The sequence below is a fragment of the Dipodomys spectabilis genome, unplaced genomic scaffold (assembly GCF_019054845.1).
Source record: "Dipodomys spectabilis isolate Male_0828 unplaced genomic scaffold, ASM1905484v1 ptg000018l, whole genome shotgun sequence".
In the NCBI taxonomy this organism is placed as follows: Eukaryota; Metazoa; Chordata; class Mammalia; order Rodentia; family Heteromyidae; genus Dipodomys; species Dipodomys spectabilis.
In genome coordinates this window covers 21604233-21622793 of record NW_024870695.1, presented here as the reverse complement: position 1 = coordinate 21622793, position 18561 = coordinate 21604233, and the positions used below count along the sequence as shown (strand labels likewise).

Here is an 18561-nt window from a genome sequence, read left to right as displayed (position 1 = left end):
AGCTGCTGGCATCTGGCTACGTTCTTTTCAACCCAGCCCTTGTCTTTCCCATCTCTTACGCATTTGTTCATTTCTTTTTTACCAAGTCAGAAGATTCTGTCTTAGGTCTTTCCCAGTCAGGATAACTCTGCTCAGTCTCCTTTCGCTCCACTTCTGCTCATCTGAGGTTCAAGTTGGCACAATCCCAATTCTCCTGGGGATTCAGAGAAGCAAGTGGGAGGCGAGGAGAGATATTTTGACAGGGCTGTGTCTTTGCTTGGTGAGGTCAACTTTACCAGGTCAGACCCCCATTACCCCAGACCTCCACACGACATGCACATTCACACCCGCCCGCTGACAAAGCACCCACCTGCGCTGCCCGCCTTCACCCCGTTCTTCAATGGGCACTTTTATACTTCATCAATATTAAGTTCTGATATTCATAACCACGACTCTGATTAGTGCAAGACTTCAAAGCACCTTTTGAATCATTAAGGAAAGATTAAATTATGTTCAGAGCAGATTCAGTATTAAGTGTGGCTGAGCTAATTCAGATTCTCTGGAAATTGACAATGTGATACATTTCCACTTTACACAATCAGCATATTCAGATTAAACCCACATAAAAGCCCAGCCAAACTGGGCCACTCTGACTAGGACTTGAGCCCGCAGGAAGCCATAAACACACAGGCACATCTGGAAGAGAAGCGGAGAGCCAGAATCCCATCCCGCCAAAAGCTGTCACTACCCCATAAATCTCCCAGAAATTCACACAGCCCTTAACGTTTGTCCGTGTCGTAAGTCATACTTTCTTACTCACTCCCATCTGTCTGGGTTGGGCCAAGCCCAGGGTCATTTGGTTAATGCAGGACTCCATCTTCATTGCCTCCTAACTAGTTTTTAATCAGTGATGATTGCTGAGCTGGGATGCTGCCGGCCAGCTCGCCTGCTCTTCCCTTGGAGATTGCCCATCGATATGTCACAGCAATTAACCGGAGACCTGTGGGAGGGGTGGCGAGGGCGGCAGGAGAGCGGGGCTGGCTGGAGCAGCCACCTACTCCATCCGGTCTCTCAGAGGCTCCTCTAGCCCCACCTACCTTGGTGGGCCAAGGACCTTCACAGGTAAAGCATGCCATCCAAGAGGCAACGATTACCACTGTTGCTCTCAACTTGTCCAACAACTTCATCTCCCAGATGAGAGGGAAAATGACCGGTGGATTGTCAGCCTGAAGTCAGAAAATTGACTGGGTGGTGGGGAGGGAGAAGCTTGAAGGAAAAAGTATACTATTATAATCTTCCTCATAGTGTAGGCAGAGAAGACTCAGCACGTGGAAGTAGCCATTAGACTGGTCTTGGGCTCTAGAAATGAATAGCAGACGATGAAACACATTTGTTGATTTCTTCGTATGACAAGACTGGGAGAGGGAAAGTGATGTGAGAAGATGGGACCGTGTGTGTAAATGCGCTTCTGACTGGGGCGAGAGCCAATGATTCTGAGGAGGAAGAGATGGGGAACGTCCCTGCGCCTCTCACAGGACAAATCTCCTTCCTGTCCCTCTTCCCCTCTCCTATTATATAATACACATACCTACATATACTTCTTTCCATATATTTCATTCTATGTATTTCTAGTTATGCAAGAAACTGGAAGAGGCATCATCTCTGATGACAGCAGCCGGAGCTCTGAGATGAAGTGAGATGGAGATGTTTTCCCCAGTACTGGCTGAATTTTCAAATATATTACTGTATTAGCCATTCAAATAAAAAACACAACACTGAAGTGAACTAAAATAAGAAACATTTACAAACGGTGGAAATAGAGCCGTAGATGCCAAGTAGAACGGAGGGCAGCCCATCTCCATGAGAACAGGCTTTCAAATGGCAGAAGCCTCAGTAAGTGGTCATATAAAATGCACTTCAAGTTTATGAGACAAAAAAGGCTTTCGCAGGAATACTCAGAGCGGGATGGAGATCAGAGCAGCCGCGGCCGCCCGCCGCTGGGGTAATGCGATCAGAGACTATGGAGGCTGTGCTGGGGGAGGAAGGAAGTTAGGAGCGAAGACAGGACAACCAGGCTGGGTTTTCCAGTGAAGTGAAGCGTCCACTAGCAGAGGTCTGGGGCGTCGGGTCTGGGGATGAGGTACTCCCTGGTGAAGTATGCTGTTGTCTGCATGTGCTGGGTAGGAGAACTAAGCAATGGAGGAAGGAGAGGCCTTCCCTCTGGCTGGGATGTGTCTGGCTTCTCTGAGCCACCTTCCCAGTCCTCTGCTGCTCTACATTGTCCCAACCAACCAGAAGCTGGAAAGCATGCTCAGAGGAAGGGAATAGAACACTCCCTGGAGCTCTGAGCCCAGCCTAGGAGGCTGGTCCATTTGCTGAGTAAGGAAGGGAGCTAAATTATGAGGCAAGATGGCAGGAAGGTGGTGGGGGAGGGGTAGAATTTTCCGTGGATCCCGGTAGGGGTGATAATGAATGATAAAGAGTAAGGGAAGAGGAGCAAGTACAAGGGGGCAAGTGTGAGAGTGGGGGTGAGGATGCTGAGAAGGGGTGACTCACTCCCTCTCCCATTTACTCCCCCAACTCCCCACCCCCAGCACCTGCTATGGCTGAGCCCTGTGCCACCGCTGCACTCCTGAGCAATCATGCTGCTTATTAAATTTCTCATGCAAGCCAAGCACCTGTAGCTCACGCCTGTAATCCTAGCTACTCAGGAGGCTGAGAGCTGAGGACTGTGGTTCAAAGCCAGCCCAGGCAGGAAAGTCTATGAGACTCTTATCTCCAATAAACCACTAGAAACTGGAAGTGGCGCTGTGGCTCAAAGTGGGAGAGAGCTAGCCTTTTGCAAAAAACAGCTCAGGGACAGCGCCCAGGCCCTCCAGTTTAAGCCCCACAACTGACAGAAACAGAAACAAAACCAAAGTTTTGCTCATGCATTTCTGCCTTCTGGGAAGGCAGGCAGTAGAGGAGAGAGGTGACTTTAGGGTGAGCCAAGAGTGTGGGGAAGGAGGATGGGGTGGGACGGGAGAAGGCGGGGGAAAACTGATCCAATTGCCTTTCCCTCAAATTCATCCTGTTGCTGATGAAATCCCAAATTCTTCCATACGCCATTTGTAATCTCAGGGAGTAAATGTCACGCTGGGTACACAATGTGTTCCACCCACGTGAGCTCGCTCTGGTTCTGCCATCTCTTGGGAGTGGAGAAGTTGCTCCTGGGCAATTGTGCCATCCTTAAGCCAAGAATCAAGTGTGTGAGCTACGTTTCAGCCTCCCGTGTGTGTGTGTGTGTGTGTGTGTGTGTGTGTGTGTGTGTGTGTGTGTGTGTGTGTGTGTGTGTGTGTGTGTGTGTGTGTGTTGGTCCTAGGGCTTGAACTCAGGCTTTCAAGCTCTCAGCCTTTTCTCCTCAAGGACGGCACTGTACCCTCCTGGCACGCTGGTTAGTTGGTTAATTGGTATTAACCTGAGTTTAGGCCCCCCTCCCCCCCGGTCACAGCTGGATAACTGTTAGGATATCTTTCTGGTAAAGGGGGTACCCTACAAAAGACACACTGGAACATCCAGGTCCAGCCCCCTTTCATTTACTGTTAGTGTGGCTAACTGCGCTGGTATTGGAACCCCAGTTTAGCTGGGAGCTCTCAGAATCCCCTCATACAATTCCATGTTTCCCGGCTTCAAGTAAACCCATACCTGATAACCAATTGGTGTTTAGTGAAGAGCTATTATGCCCCGTAGTTAATTTAGTCCCTGGGAAAGAGGCAGGGTGTAAGGAAGGCAGAGAGGGAAGCTGGGTCACAGTAATAAGGCTCCTTAGCAATAGAGTCAAGCCTGGAGCTCTTCTAGCATGCCACATCCCTCTCACAACACTTGTCTCTCCTCTGGCTTTTCATTCCCAAGGCACTCACTCCTAGCCTGCTATGTGACTTTTGAGTGCTAATTCTCTCCGAGCCTCGGTTATCTCATTTTCTGGGAAAAGAAGATAGACCAAGTATTCTCAAGTTTCTTTCAGATATATTATGATCATGCAATGACTTTTCCTCACTAAGGTCAAAGGTTTCAGTTTATCCTCCCCAAGACTTCCCATGTTCTATGCCCAGCTTTTGACATATTATAGCACTTGTATTTAGTGCAAATTCACATGAGTTATTAATTACTCTTTAAGTGCTGACACTGAATTCATGCAGCTAGGGAGAATGCATAGATTAGGACCAGGGGCAAGTCAAGCATCCAGCTGTGTCTGGGCTTGTAATCTGTGAGGGCAGAGCTTACATAGAACAGTCTGGATAAACCAAAAAGCAGGCTGAGCTTACAGCAGCAGTGGTAGATAGGAACTATCTCGTCCTGCTAACCCTCTAGAGTGCTGAGTCTGTGATTGTCTCCTCGTGAACATACTTTAAAACCGCATCTCTATCTACACGTAGCCTTTTCATTCCAAAGCTGTTTGGCCAACATAGTGACAAGGCGAACTTCCTGCAACCTGACCAATCATGAAGCCTAGGCTGGATTTTATCCCCTAAGGCACCAAAACTTGAACTTTCTAGAGGAGGGCAGAAAATTAGGGGGAATTCCCTGTGATGAGAGAGAGGCATACCACTGACCTCCAGGAAGACTCGGACATAAAGGCAGGCCTAAAGCTAAGCGTCAAACCTTCCAGAAACTTACTTTGTACTCAACAACAACATTAGAGGAATTTGAAGCTGGGGTATATTAAAGATAAAAAACTCTTTAGCAGCAAAACTTGAGGCCCAGGTCAACTTTGACTACATTGACTGAACCACGGACATTAGAGATGGTAAGTCTTTATCATACTGTACACAATTATTTTGTCAATCAGAAACTGTTTTTTTCTTTCATATGCTGTCAGTACCTATATTATGCTTCTTTGATTTTTCTCCTTTGCTTGCTGAATGGATTGCTGATAGGTTTTCTGCTACTGAAATATCCTTGCATTCTTGGAAGAAGTCCTGCCTGGCCACCCTGGTGTAATTTCTAATCTTACTTCAGAATTTCTGCATCTGAGCTTCTATGTTTGTCTTCTATGTTATTGAGTTTTGCATAAAAGACCATTTGTTTTATAAAACAGGAGTGCTTTCTACATTTTTCTGTCATCTGGTTTACAGATAAGGTTTACATAGCACGGGATTACCAGTTACATAAAACTCATTTGAATCCAACCCATTTTACAGTATTAGGCTTGTAATTACGCTTTCAGTAGTATCCTTTTTGGTAATAAGTTTATTCTGTTTTTCTACTTCTTACTGCTTTTGGTAATTTCTATTTGCTAGAGAAATTTCTTGCAACTCTGCATTTTCAGATTTGTTACCATGATTAAGTTTCTCTGCTATTTGTGGCTAATGAGTGCATACGTTTACTTTCCCTCTTATATTCAGAATTTATGTTTTAGTCATCTTTGTAAAAATCTAGGTTTCATATTTATGTTTTCTATTTTCCTGTCTCAGTTCCCATCAATTTTTTAGGGTTTTCTTTTTGGTGTTTGTTACCTTATTAAGATGAATAATGCTTTTTTTTTTTTACTGAAAAAAATATTTCCTCATTGAAGGCACTTTAAGCTATACATTTCCTTTTACTATGCTTTTGCTGTATATGCTACAGGTTTGGCATAGTTTGTGTATGTTGTTGATTCTAGGTAGTCTGTAATATTAACTTTCCTCTCTAATCCAAGGATACACACACACACTCCCTCCCCGGGGGACAATGTCTTACCGTGTAGTCCAACAGGCCTCAAATTTGCAATCCTCAAGGCTCCAAAGAGGCTTCAAAATTATTCCTTAATACACAGTTAAATTGTTTATAACATCATTTTAATGATGTTTTAAATACTATTGGGCTACAACCTTGCTATTTAGATTTGCAGTCTTTCTGGCTTAAGATTTTTTTTTTGTGCATGTTCTTTTGAGAGGAACCAAAAACCATTTTCTATTCAGATTTTAAATATGATTATAACATTATTCAATCTATAATTCTTGGAGAGGCCTATTAAAATCTCCTAATTGTATTTCTCAAACAAATTCTATTTGCATCTTCAATGGTTCTGATTTGGTCTTATCTTTCTTAATATTGTGTCTTTTGTCATTTCACTACATATCTTGTGGAGTGCTTTTGACTTTGAATTATATCGTTTGATACCAATCTTTTTCTTTTGGTTTACACTTGCCTATTTTCTCTTTGTCACCCCTTTTCAGCTTTCTTGATCATTCATTTCTATACATAGTACATGATTTCCTCTTGGTTTTACTGACACACGTCACTGTATGTAGACTAGATTGGTCTCAAACACCATGTTCTGCAAAGTTATGTGTTTGCCTAACTAAACACATCTCACTTTAGTTTTGGTCAGTCATGGGGCTTGAACTCAGGGCTTGAGCACTGCCTTGAGCTTCTTCCACTCAAGGCTAGCACTTTACCACTTTGAGCCACAGAGCTGCTTCTGGTTTCCTGGCAGGTTTCTTGGAGGTAAGAGTCTTATGGACTTTCCTGCCTGGTCTGGCTTTGAAACACAATCCTCAGATCTCAGCCTCCTGAATTGCTGGAATTACAGGCATGGGCCATGTGTGTGTGGTCCTAACTTTACTTTGTAATAGAAACAAATTCAATCCACTCATATTCTGACTGGCAGATTCGCTTGGTCTTGTCTTTTCATTCTATCTTGCGTATTGTAGCTTCTTCTTAGTATTTTCCAGTTTCTGGTGACTTGTTTTCGAACTTATTTTAGTGTTTCTCCATCAAATAGGAAATCATGGAAGTTTTCACCCCCCCTCCCGACTTTATTCTTCCACCTCTTATTTGGTATAGCTGATTGACTCAGGGCACTTAAAGAGCCTTACCTCCGCCCTCCCAAGTACACTTAGCCCTCAATGTTGACATCTGTCACTAGTCTTGAACCAAGGGACAGCAAGATATCCTGGAGATGAGATTTCATTCTGCCCACTCAGCAGTTGTAAGACCATGAGCCACTTAGCTCTTTGAGCATTAAGTCACACAGCACGCACAGCAATCCCCAGCCTGGGACCGGTCTGTTATGTGGGTGGGACTCCTGTCCTATCTTCTTAGGCTTCCTGAGTGGGGGCCTCATCCTCTGAGCTGAGCAGTCAGGATGTGGAAGATGACCACAGTGGCTGTGTGTGTGGCTCCCTCACTACTCTCAGAATTCCGGGGAGAGCTCAGCAACCATTGGGTCTTATACCTCTGTGGGACAGCAGGGATTAGGTATTCCTCTCTAGAAACTACGAGAACACCAGAATGCTGGTGCTTTGGGGATGCAAGGGAGCTAGTGTTGGCCCAAGTGACAGGGGCATCTTCTACCTGTCCTCCAGACCCCTGATATAGCAAAGATTGTGATAAACTGGAGACTGGAAACTGGAGGAAAACCCCAAGGAGGCTGTGTCCTGGGGATTACGGCTTTGTCCCGTGCCTTGAGTAGCAGCTGTGGGGATACCGCGAGGCCCGCCCTTCAGCCTATACACATCCATTGGCCTGTTTACTGCCCAAATGGCTGAGAAACCTCATGTCCTGCATGTTGCCACTAGGCCTTAGACTTTCTTTCCATGAGCAACATCTCAGGTCTCTTGTGCTCTCTCTCAGGTGCTTGGTGAGAAGGTGGGAAGTGGTAGGGTTAATCTCTTTCTGTATTTTTGGTTTTGTGACTGTTTCTTTTCTTTTTGGTGCCAGTCCTGGGGCTGGAATTTAGGGACAGAATGCTATCTCTGAACTTTTTCACTCAAGGCTAGCACTTTACCACTTGTATCACAACTCCATGTCTGGCTTTTTGGTGGTTAACTGAAGATCAGAGTTTCAGAGGCTGTTGGGTGCTGGTGGTTCCTGTCTGTAATCCTTGACTCTCATCGCCAATTATCCACCAGAAAACTGGAAGTAGAGTTGTGGCTCAAAGTAGCAGCATGCTGACCTTGAGCAGAAATGCTCAGGGACAGTGCCCAGGCCCTGAGTTCAAGTCCCATGACTGATGGGGGGAAAAAGTGTCTCACAAACTTCCCTGTCTGGGTTGGCTTTGAACCATGATCTTCCAATTTCAGCCTCCTGCGTAGCTAGGATATAGGTGTGAGCCATCAGTGCCTGGCTTAGTTTTTTTCTTAAAACTATTTCTAGTGGGCAAAACTTCTGAGCTTCTTGAAGGCAGAGGTCAGTCTTTGAGATACTCTTTGAAACCCTCACTCCAGGGCCGTGGGATTTGAGGTGGTGCTTTTGGGGGAAGGCCCACGGTTGACTGAGCTGCTTTCCTACTCTTCCCTCCACGGGGGTTCCTAGGACCTCACGCACTCAAAGGATGGGTTGCCATTTACTGAAGTCCCTATCCTCCCTGGGTTCTGAATACCTTCCCTTGTTACTCTCCTCCACTCTCTGGCCTGCTCTTCTATCTTACTGCCCTTCTGCCATCCCATAAAATGGCTCCCCGGACTCCCTTCCATGTCAGCAGTTACGCTGAAGGGTGAGGGGAAGCTGATACAACCAGGCGCCCCCCCCCCCCCGCAACCCAACAGCGCGATTCCCTCCCCAGCCCATCTCCCAAAGTACAAGACCACCACACAACTCTGTTCAAAACAGTTTATTTTATTTTATTTTTTTTTTGTCAGACAAACACATTGATTTCTGGACCACAGTAGAGGATGGAAACCTTTCACAAACTTATTTATTTGAAAATACAAATATAAAATTATACTTTCCACATCTGTGATGTGAGAGACTGCCATCCACATAGTAATTTTTTTTTTTTTACAACAGGGCTTTAAGTAAGCCACACACAGAGACCTGAAAGATGCTTGAGATATATATATATATAGTTACATATATATGTATATATATAAAAAAAATACTCACTACCAAAGTTCTCATCAGTTTCATACTAAAGTATAAAAGTAAGGGTGAGGTCAGCCACAGTGCTAGGGAAAGTTTTATTTAGATACATTTATGTCCACATGAAACGCTTAGACTTGCATCTTATTACATATGGAATTCCGAGTTCACAACACAGCATGAATGGCAGATAGGCTAGCCCACGCTACTCAGAGCACGCTCACAGACTCCACACAGGATGCTACAGTATGTACAGGATACAGTAGTAGGAGCCTTCTAGAAGACTCTGGAACTTTTGTCTCTCAATCCCTTTCCCCCTCCTATCTCATGCTCCTGCCTTCCGGAAATGAAATCCTATCAGACAATACTTTCTGATCATTAGATAGCCAAGATTAAGGTTGTTCCCCAGGAGGGATGGGTTTGATTGAAATGTTTCTTTGTTTTTGAGTTCACTTATTTTTGTTGTTATTGTTGTTTTGGTGAAAGAAAAAAAAGAAGGAAAAAGAAAACAAACGTATTACAGTATTAAAGTATTGCTTAACATCCAGCGTAGCTGTGTGTAGTGTCTGTGCCAGGCCTGGGCTGAGCTGACATCTACGTTTCTGCTCTGGGTGAGGGTGGGGAACTCACCAGTGTCTGTTCAGCGTGCTTGCCGGCAGCCTGTTCCTCTTCTCTACCCTCTGCCTGCCTGGCCTTAGCCTTTCGTGGAACATCTCCTGGCTGGCTTAGCACATTCAAGAAAGAAAAAAAAAAAAATTCTCCCCTCCCTCACCTGCCCCCTGAATAATCCCTCTGTCCCTGTGTGTCTCTTCCAACCGATAAAGAGAAGTATGAGTTAGTGTTTCTTTTGTAAACAATTTCATATGCAATATAATACAGAAAGCATGGCTGACCTTCAATAAAAAATGTAGTAAACTATATTGCTTTATTCTTGAGTATGCTAGAGTGAGTGAATGGCAGAACGAAGCAGTGTGGTAAGTGGTGGTGGAGGCTAAGTCCCTAGCCCTCGTTTGCACTAAAGACCAAAATAGTTTTTTGTTTGTTTGTTTGGAACCAAAAATATTTTTCCCCCTAAAATTCCCAAATGAAAACAACCAAAAGAAAAAAATTAAATTAAAACAAAACAAAAACAAGGAAAAAAAACCCAAAACAAAAAACAAAACAAAAAAATCCTGAACACCTTTCAGGTCATTAGAACCAACAATGACCCAATGATTTTATACTAGTCTAGCAAGATGTGTGTAACACTCACTGGCTGTGGATTGCTGTATAGTGATACATTAAATTGACAGCAATCAAGCCATGCTACCTTAAAGCCCAAGCTACAAGTTCAAATTAAGATGATGGTATGAAGGATAAAAATGCAAAGGCCTGTTGGAGCTTCGTTTAAATCAAGCCAATGAGCGAATGGGATAGAGTGAGTTTTCCCAGTGTGTATAAGGAAGGCCACAGACCACTCTGCAGAAGCTCTTGGACAGGAGATCCAGGCTTGGCCATCTCCATCAGTCCCCCATGACCAGGCAGGACTGGGGATGGGACCAGGAGCTGCTCCCACTCACTCTCCCCTGCTTGGGAAGGAGAGGAGCTTGGGGTCTCCAGCTGGTGGGTCCGGAAGCCAGAGAGTCCCCAGGAGGTGGCTATTTGATAATGTCAGGGGAAGAGTCATCAGCTAAGAGGGTTTCTTCCCCAGGGAAGGCGAAAGGTGGTTTCCACATTCGCCATTGAGCTTCAATGAAACAAAGACAAGGCAGGACATCAGTGCTAAAAGAATTTACCAAAAAAAAAAAAAAAAAAAAAAAAAAAAAAAATCGTTCAAAATGGACTTCTAGATGAGGTGGGTAGGGACTAACGTGAACCTTAACCTAGGTAGCCACATTAAAACACATCAGATTTCCACAAGATTTGTGCTATGGGCTACTGGGTCTCTTCAAAAGGTATATAAACACCTAAAACATATTCACACAGATTATCAATTTCTTCTGAGCATTCTTAAAAAAATATTTTTTTCTCTTAGTAAAATCATTTTAATATACCATGCCTCCCTCTTTTAAAAAATAAATTAAAAAAATCCAGTTTTGCATATTCTAGCATTAGCATTTAAGGTAGTATGGCACGCCCCAAAACAGTGAGGGGGTGGGGGGTCTACGAAACGCCAGAGTCGGCCGGCATTTGAACATGGTGAGACCTTGGGTTAGTTGAAACCACATCAGATCAGCAAAAATAAAATTAAAACTTGAAATAGAAAAAAAATTAAAAGAAAAAAAAACTGCCCCCAAAATTATTAGCATTTTTTTCTTTTCATAAATAAGAGAAAGTTCTATCCTTACTGGTCCTAAATCTGAGTAACTATGTCTAATTTTTTTTAAACCTTAATTACGTTATACCTATCAATATGTAGTAGAAGAAAGAGGAGGAAAAAAAAGTTTCTACACTAGTATCAGGATAGCACACTTACAACATAGCCATTTTATACATTATTAACAAACAATGATCAACAAAGAGTCCTCTATGAGATGGGGGGTGCTGAGAAAGGAGGGGTACAGTACATCACCAACATGGACAGAAGAGTAATTCATCCCCTAGCTTGACACTGAATTTCTAGGAATTTAGTGTCTTTTTTTTTCCTTTTTCCTTTTTAAAATAAAATTTTTGTTATTTTTTGTCTTGAACAAGTTGTGATATTTTAAAAGTGTCCAGCATTTTATTTAACTTGGTTGTTTGGAAATTTAAAAAAAAAACAACAAACCCTCCTCCCCCAACCCTTACCAAACAACCTAGCATTTTACTGGAAACTGAAGAATATGATTTAAAAAAAAATGCTGTTGCTGTTTAATTAGAATTGAAAATGGGCTTTTTTTCTTTTTTTGTTTCTGAGTTAACATTTTGGAGGCTTTAGTTTGAAGATGCTTTTTCCCTACCATGTCTGTGAATGTCTACATTAGTCTACTTTGTTAGTAAAATTTATAAAAAATAGGAGTGCAGCAGCTCTTTATAATAAATGTCGCATTCAGTGTCTCATACTGGCTGTGCCTTAAGTACCAAATTTATAAACGTAACAATTTAAAAAATATTAATAAAAGTCAATATCACATTTTAAAAAAGAAAAAATATATATCCACACTACAATAGGTTTTAATGCCATCTATTGAGTTGTACTTCTACAGTTGCTGTTGCCGACCTATTACCAATATTTAAAAAAAAAAGTTAAATTAACAAATATCCTTCATCATAAGTGTCTTTCCCCAACTGAGGACCATATATTATAACAGCCAAATGTTTAAACATGTGCAAACAGGAAGTGTCAGTTTTTCCCACCAGTCACAGTGCAGGGATGTTTATACTTTTATTTTTAAAATTCTGCTTACATCTACAATAAATTAAGAAAAAAAAAGTTCTTCCATAGCCTCTCTGGTGATACTTGCAGCACTGAGGTATTAAAAAAATATATATATATAAACCAAAAAGGTTGCCTTTTCTAATTTGTAAATAGAAAGTGAATGGAGAAAAGGTTATATATTCCAGCCGGCTAATCCACTCCTGGCCCAGGGTCCCCCAGCAACGGGGGGTGGGGGGCAAGGCGGGGGGAGAGGCAAAGCATCCTTAAGGAACCTTTGAAGGTGCTGAAATGATTGGACAATAGAAAATGATCAAACATTTAAAAATTAAGACTGAAAAAGAAATGTTCCCTCTCCGCCCTTTCCCCAAGCCAAACAGGTGTGCTTTGAAACTTTTAAATATGTTAAATATTAAAATTGTAGCTTTTTTTTTCCTTTAAAAAACATCTTGGGAAAAGCAGATTTTATTTTCCATATTTTAAATAAAACTCTAGCTAGACGGTAACATTTGAAGCTGTGCACAGATGAGAGATTGACAGGCTGGTAGGATACTAATGAAGTTCCTAGGTCTTATGACACCAAGGAAGGAGCTTCAACAAGTGTTCTACACGTCCCGAGGTGGTCCCGGCAGCTGCGTGTCCTTTTCTCTCATTACTGGACTGTGTCACGTGCCCTCGCCTCCTTCCAGAGCATCAAATTGCCTGGGACCTACTCCCTCACAAAAATAAGTTTGATTCTTTCTTAATAGTTTCTATGTAGTTAATGAAATTGTATTTACAACATTTCTTTTTTTTTCTTTTTTAGAATTCACAATTTCAAAAAACCTTATAATATGACCTCTTTCAACAGAAAAAAAAGCACTTATAGAAAAGGAGGACACGCAAAACATGGTCATCCTTACCTTATTGCCGAAAATAGATAGACTTAGGTTAACAAAGAGACGTCATAAAAAAAAAAGGAACCGCTTGGAGAGTGTGTTAACCAGCTTACTACATCCCACTTCCACAATGCGAAACAGGAAGTCCACGCCCACCTCCCACTCTGCCAGTCACAACTTCCCCTCGGGTGCGTAAAGTTCCACCAGAAATATCATACAGTCTCAGAATTGGTACCAAAATATGGAGAGCAACATCACCATCTCAGTATCCTTTACAAGTGAGAACAGAATCAAAACAAGCAAAAAAGAAAAAATAATAACCCCTTAATATAACAATTACACTATGGTTAGCTTTTTAACTAGATATTAAAGCTAGGTATGTACTGGACTAAGTCAAAATCACCACCAACTGTGATTCAAAGAGATTTCAAAAGGAGAAGGGGAAGGAGGAGAGAGGAGAGGGAAGGGGAGGGAGACCACCAAGAAAAACAAAACCAAACCAAACCAAAATCATGGGTTATATACACATTTAAAAGCTGTTGTCTTATATTACAGCAGATTCGTGAGATGATGTGGCGTAGTCAACCCTCAATCCGAAGTGAGCCATCTCTGGTTGGGATGAGGAGGCTGGTGGGGGTCCAGGTCTGAGGACATCACCTAAACAAAGGACCACTCAGAAACTTCGCCCAGTCTTGCCTGGACATCCAGGTATGCTCTGCAGGGTAGGGAAGGTCAGGAGTGTCACGAAGAGAAGACCAAGTGGGGGTAGGAGGAGAGAGAAGACCTATCAGACAAGTATGTGATCGATTCTGACGAGAGTCTTCAAAGGAAGGACTACATTTGTGTGACTCAGCGGGTGGGAACATGGCCAGCTGGCCGGGCTGGATTTCTGAGATCACAGCCTGGGAAATCTGATGTCTACGTTACATCTGACACAGGGGAGGGAGGACATAGCTCTACCTCCCACTTCTGCTTATTTCACACAGGTACTGGGATTTCATGGAGTCACTGGGATTCATACTCAGGGCCCAGTGCTTGCTAGGCAGGCGCTAAACCACTTGCACCATGCCCCCAGTCACTTGGGACCAGACAATTCTTGAGGTAAGAGCAAGAAGCGCGGCCAGCAAATTAAGAGTTGAATTGTACGCTGACCGGAAGCTTTCTGTTTAAACTTTTATTTTCAAAGCTAAATAGCAAACACGTCTGTCTTCAGAAGACACCCGTCGATGACTGTTAATAGCTGGAAATACAAATTTGTACTAAAAATAAAATTTATATGATGTACCAAGGGGTAAAAGATCAGAAGCCTGAAAAAAACCAAACCAGCTTTGGTTGGAGAAAACCCAAACAGCCCAGGATTCAGAGACATACTAATTGAGTCTCCCTCAATTGACTGTGGACCTTTCTCACATGGATGATGCTAAATGCCAGTGGGTCACCTCTGCTGGGGACAAAGTGTGTGTCTGAGCAGTCGCTTAGTCACTGTGGGATATCTAGCCTGGTGACTCTACTGCCTCACTTAACCTGTGCTACTTGGTCCTTTTCTGGAAACCAAGTCCTCGAGTGAGTGAGATGGGAGATGGTTGTAGGAGCAGGGGCAGCCCTGGAGCGCATGGAAGTGTGGACAGGACCACTCCACACTCTTCGCTAGGGAGTAAGGAGGGAGGCGGTGGCACTGGTAGCCCCAGCAACTGGCCTCCCAAGGACTTGCTGTGCTGGGCAGTGTCTGGCCCTCTCGTTTGTCTGACTCTACAGGGCTGGTGCCCTCTTTACCGCCCCCCCCCCCCCCGGCCCAGACTTCTTGCACCTATCCATTTTCCTTGCTTTCAGAGGAGCCCTACTGCCCCTGGGCCCCCAAACCCAGCTTAATTAGTAGCAAGTAGCTCTCTTTCAAACTGTTAGTGGCCTCTGGCTCTGGCCAGCAATGGCCGGGTCAGTGCTTGAAGGGCAGTGGAGGCGAGGGGAGGGGTGATTCACACACATGGCTTATTTGGTTAAGAGAGGCAGTTGCGTTAGTTGAGGTGATTCCTTAGCAGCAACATAGGAGAAATCTAAGAGGTTTATGGAGCTCAACTCCACCCGGGTTCCCAAGCTGGTCCTTTTGCCCCTCTGAGTGCTGGCTGGCTTAGGGTTGGGTGCAGTGCCTCTCTACGAGACAGGAAGCCCCTGAACGCCCAGTCCGTGTCCCAGCTCCGTGAGCGGAAGGCTCTCATCCCCTCCCTGGTGTGACTTATTAGGTGGAATCCATTCCCAGGCCTCAGCTGTCACCCAAAAGACAAATCCACCTTCCCAGCCCACAGCTCATGTGTGAACACAGTCCATGTCTAGCGCGTTCACCAAGACAGCTCCCATCTCCTGGTGCTCTTCCCACGAATGACAGACACTCAGTTTTGGAGGAGGAGAATGTGGTTAGAGGCTCGTTCACTGCCTGCCCCAACCTCCCCATTGCTCCGGTCCACCACCTCCATATCCCCATCAAAGTGATTTAAAAATGTTTAATTAACTTGAGCTCAGTTTAAAAGGTTAGGAAACTGGCAGGGATCCAAATCCACGTTAGGCAGGTGATGTCGTTAATTTAATTTGCTTTTCGGGCGATAATCTGGATAATTACACCATAGTTACTGGCAAAAAAATGTTTTCTTTTCACTAAAAGATGGGAGGTCTGGTTATCTGACTGCACAAACCCTAGAAGCCAAGCCCCCAGGAAGCCCAATGGGTCTAGCAACCCATAAGAGGTCAGCTGGCAGAACTTCCAGGAGTGGCCCTGCCCCTCCCCCCAAGGCCTGGCAGCAGTCCAGTTTCCCTGCCGCCTCCCAGGGGCTGGAACCAGCCCAAGGTCTCCTTCCAGTTTCCTGCACTCTTGATTGTCTTTCAAGATGGAGAAAGATGAAGGTGGGAAGATACAGAAATGGAATCAAAAGAACCAAATCAAGGACATAAAAAAAAAAAAAAAGTGAAAAGGGAAAGGCAGGGGTCATGATTAAAAGCTGGAGGGAAGGATGAGGGATTATGACTAGATTTGTTCTTGCCCCCACCTCCCTGGAAAGGGGATCTGGAAAGAGGAAGAGAGATGTGGTGCAATGACAGGGCATGCGCGTACAGGTATGAGCAGGGCACATACGTGTACGGACACGCCGCAGGGCGGAGACGCATGGCAGAGACGGCAGTACCTCAGAGTGATGGCAACGGAAGCACCTGCTCAGTGGTATCCATTTGTAAAGGCCGTTGCAATCAAAGGTCCCTAAAATTGCACAATTGTTAAGGTCATCAGTGCGCTATACACGGGAACAGATTGTCACATTCTGAGAAAGGAAATTATCTCTAGAACTAGTTTGTGGCTGCCAGCATGAATATGTAATTCTGAGACACCATGCTCCAAACCCTTGTCCCTTCAGCTTCCCCACGGGGAACCAAGAGCCAGATTCTGAGGGGTTGGGCAGGTGGGTGGGTGGGTGGTGGCAAAGTGGGACGGGGGCTCATGCCCCATGGAATAGACACAATAAAGAAAAGTCTCTGTCTGCAGGCCAACAGCTGGAACTGGAGAGAAGAAATCCCAGTGCAGAAAACACATTGTTGAGCCAAGGTCCCAGGACCCAGGTTTTCCAGAATGAATAGGGACCGTGTTTCTGAATGTTGAAAATGGAAATGAGTCAAGCTGTACGCGGTGACAGACAGTTCTCCAAACTGATGCAGCTCTCTGCTGAATAATAATGTTCTGGATTTGGTACTATACTTGATCTGAGGGAATTAAGAGTCATCAAAACTCTGATTCAAGTGACACTGGCTTGGTGGGTGAACTGAACAGCAACCCAGGCAGACAGGTGTATGGTGTGTGTTTGTGCGTGCGTGTGTGTGCGTGTGTGTGTGTGTATGTGTGTGTGTGTGTGTGAGAGAGAGAGAGAAGCTGGTGTTGGTGGCTCACGCCTGTAATCCTAGCTACTCAGGAGGCTGAGATCACCGTTCAAAGCCAGCCTGGGCAGGAAAGTCCATGAGACTTATCTCTAATAAAGCACCAGAAAACCACAAGTGGTATTGTGGCCCAAGTGGTAGAGCGTTAGCCTTGAGCTAAAGAGCTGAGGGGCAGCGCCCAAGTGCCACAAATGACAAAAAAAGAAAAAAAAATGTGTGATATATTCAGAGAGTAATGTGTATGTGTGTGTGTGTGTGTGTGTGTAAGACACAGACTATTGTGAGAATATGCAAGTGCGTGTGTGTGTGTGTGTGTGTGTGTGTGTGTGTAGGCTCCTATACCTGGGAACATGGATAAGGCCACTCACTCTGCTGTCCCAGGCTGTCTGCACTGGCTTTGTTCTCCCCAGCAGAGCTGGAGCCAGCTCTCCTCCCCAAGCAGTCTGCCCAGGATGGGATCTGAGACAGCAGACACTGTCACCTCAGCTCAAAACCAAACTGCCTCCAGGAGGCTGAGGGTGGCAAGGGCAGAAGTTGGCCACTTTTCTGATTCCAAAATGGAGGGGACGGCGAGCAAGTGGGCTCAGGCACATTCATGCTCACATACCAGGAGGGAGAAGAACAATACAATCTGAAAACAGCATGCAAATCTGTTAAGCAAATTTCCATTGCCTGGATTAGTCAGATTATAGAACCACAGAGCATTACAAATATCAAATGCATCTGGCCTTTGGGGGGGAGGGGCTGCAGCTAAAGAACACACATGGGAACTTACTTGGAACCTGGAAAGAAACGTTAGAAAGGGACTGGCCGGCATGGGGGCTTGCCCCGCACCGCCTCTCAGGTACCAGCACTGGCACTGGACAAGTAGGCCGGGAATACTGCTAACTAAGCTTGCCAGCTCTGAGGTGAAGGGGAATGGCATGGTGCTGCATGGACCTGCAATGAACCAGCATGTGCTAGGGGTTTTTCTGTTCATTCTCATCCAGTCTACTCTGTCTTGTTTTGTAGTCATGTGTAGCCAGGGACACAGGTCAGGTAGGTGGCTTGGGGTTGGAAAGGTTTCAGGCAATAGGGTGGTGAGCCTGAGCCCTCCTCCATGCACCTTACATTGTGTTGCCAGGCCACTCGGAAGGGGCTCAGGGCCCGTGACAATGACAATGGAGGAGTCTGAACCTTTGGAAGGTGGTACGATGTTGACAGGGCCCCCCTGTCCTCTCCTTTGTCCCCACTCACTCTGGCCTTCCCTCCCCCTGGGCTGGTTGGTCAGGAAGGAAGGACAGGGAGGGAGTCAGGTACTTACAGCTATGCCGTGGCCGAAGCCCGAGCCTGGCTGTGGGCTGGCCGCACTTATGTAATTCCCCACTCCAGAGTCCTGGCTGGCAGGGCCGTAGAGATCGGCGACAGGTCCTGGGCTGTTGGCCCCCGGGAAGCCTCCGGGCCGCGCCGGGTTGGAGCCTGCCGGGGAAGCGGGCGCGCCAAAATTCGGTTGAGCACTGTAGCTATTCAGGACTGGTGTGCAGAGAATAGAGCTGGGTATGAGGCCAGAAGCCAGGCATGCACCGATCATTACAAGCCAAACACTCAAGAAAAACAGCTGAGGCCCAACTTCTAACACTCAACCAAGGCCATGCGAGA

At 45.0% G+C, this 18561-nt stretch overlaps 1 protein-coding gene across 6 annotated transcripts in view; it reads right to left on the bottom strand.

Annotated features, from left to right (window-relative positions):
• Positions 1-11613: 11613 nt before the first annotated feature.
• Msi2 (musashi RNA binding protein 2) overlaps positions 11614-18561 on the bottom strand; it is a 369453-nt gene continuing 362505 nt past the window's right edge. The window contains exons 12-14 of one of the 6 annotated variants that reach the window (XM_042670695.1): positions 18227-18435; positions 16185-16255; positions 11614-13729 (exon numbers count right to left, since the gene is read on the bottom strand). In XM_042670695.1, coding sequence (XP_042526629.1) covers positions 16214-16255; positions 18227-18435 — 251 coding nt within the window. In that variant the 3' untranslated portion in view covers positions 11614-13729; positions 16185-16213. The remainder of the gene's footprint in view (positions 13730-16184; positions 16256-18226; positions 18436-18561) is intronic. The other 5 variants (XM_042670716.1, XM_042670712.1, XM_042670704.1 and 2 more) reach the window with 5 other exon arrangements.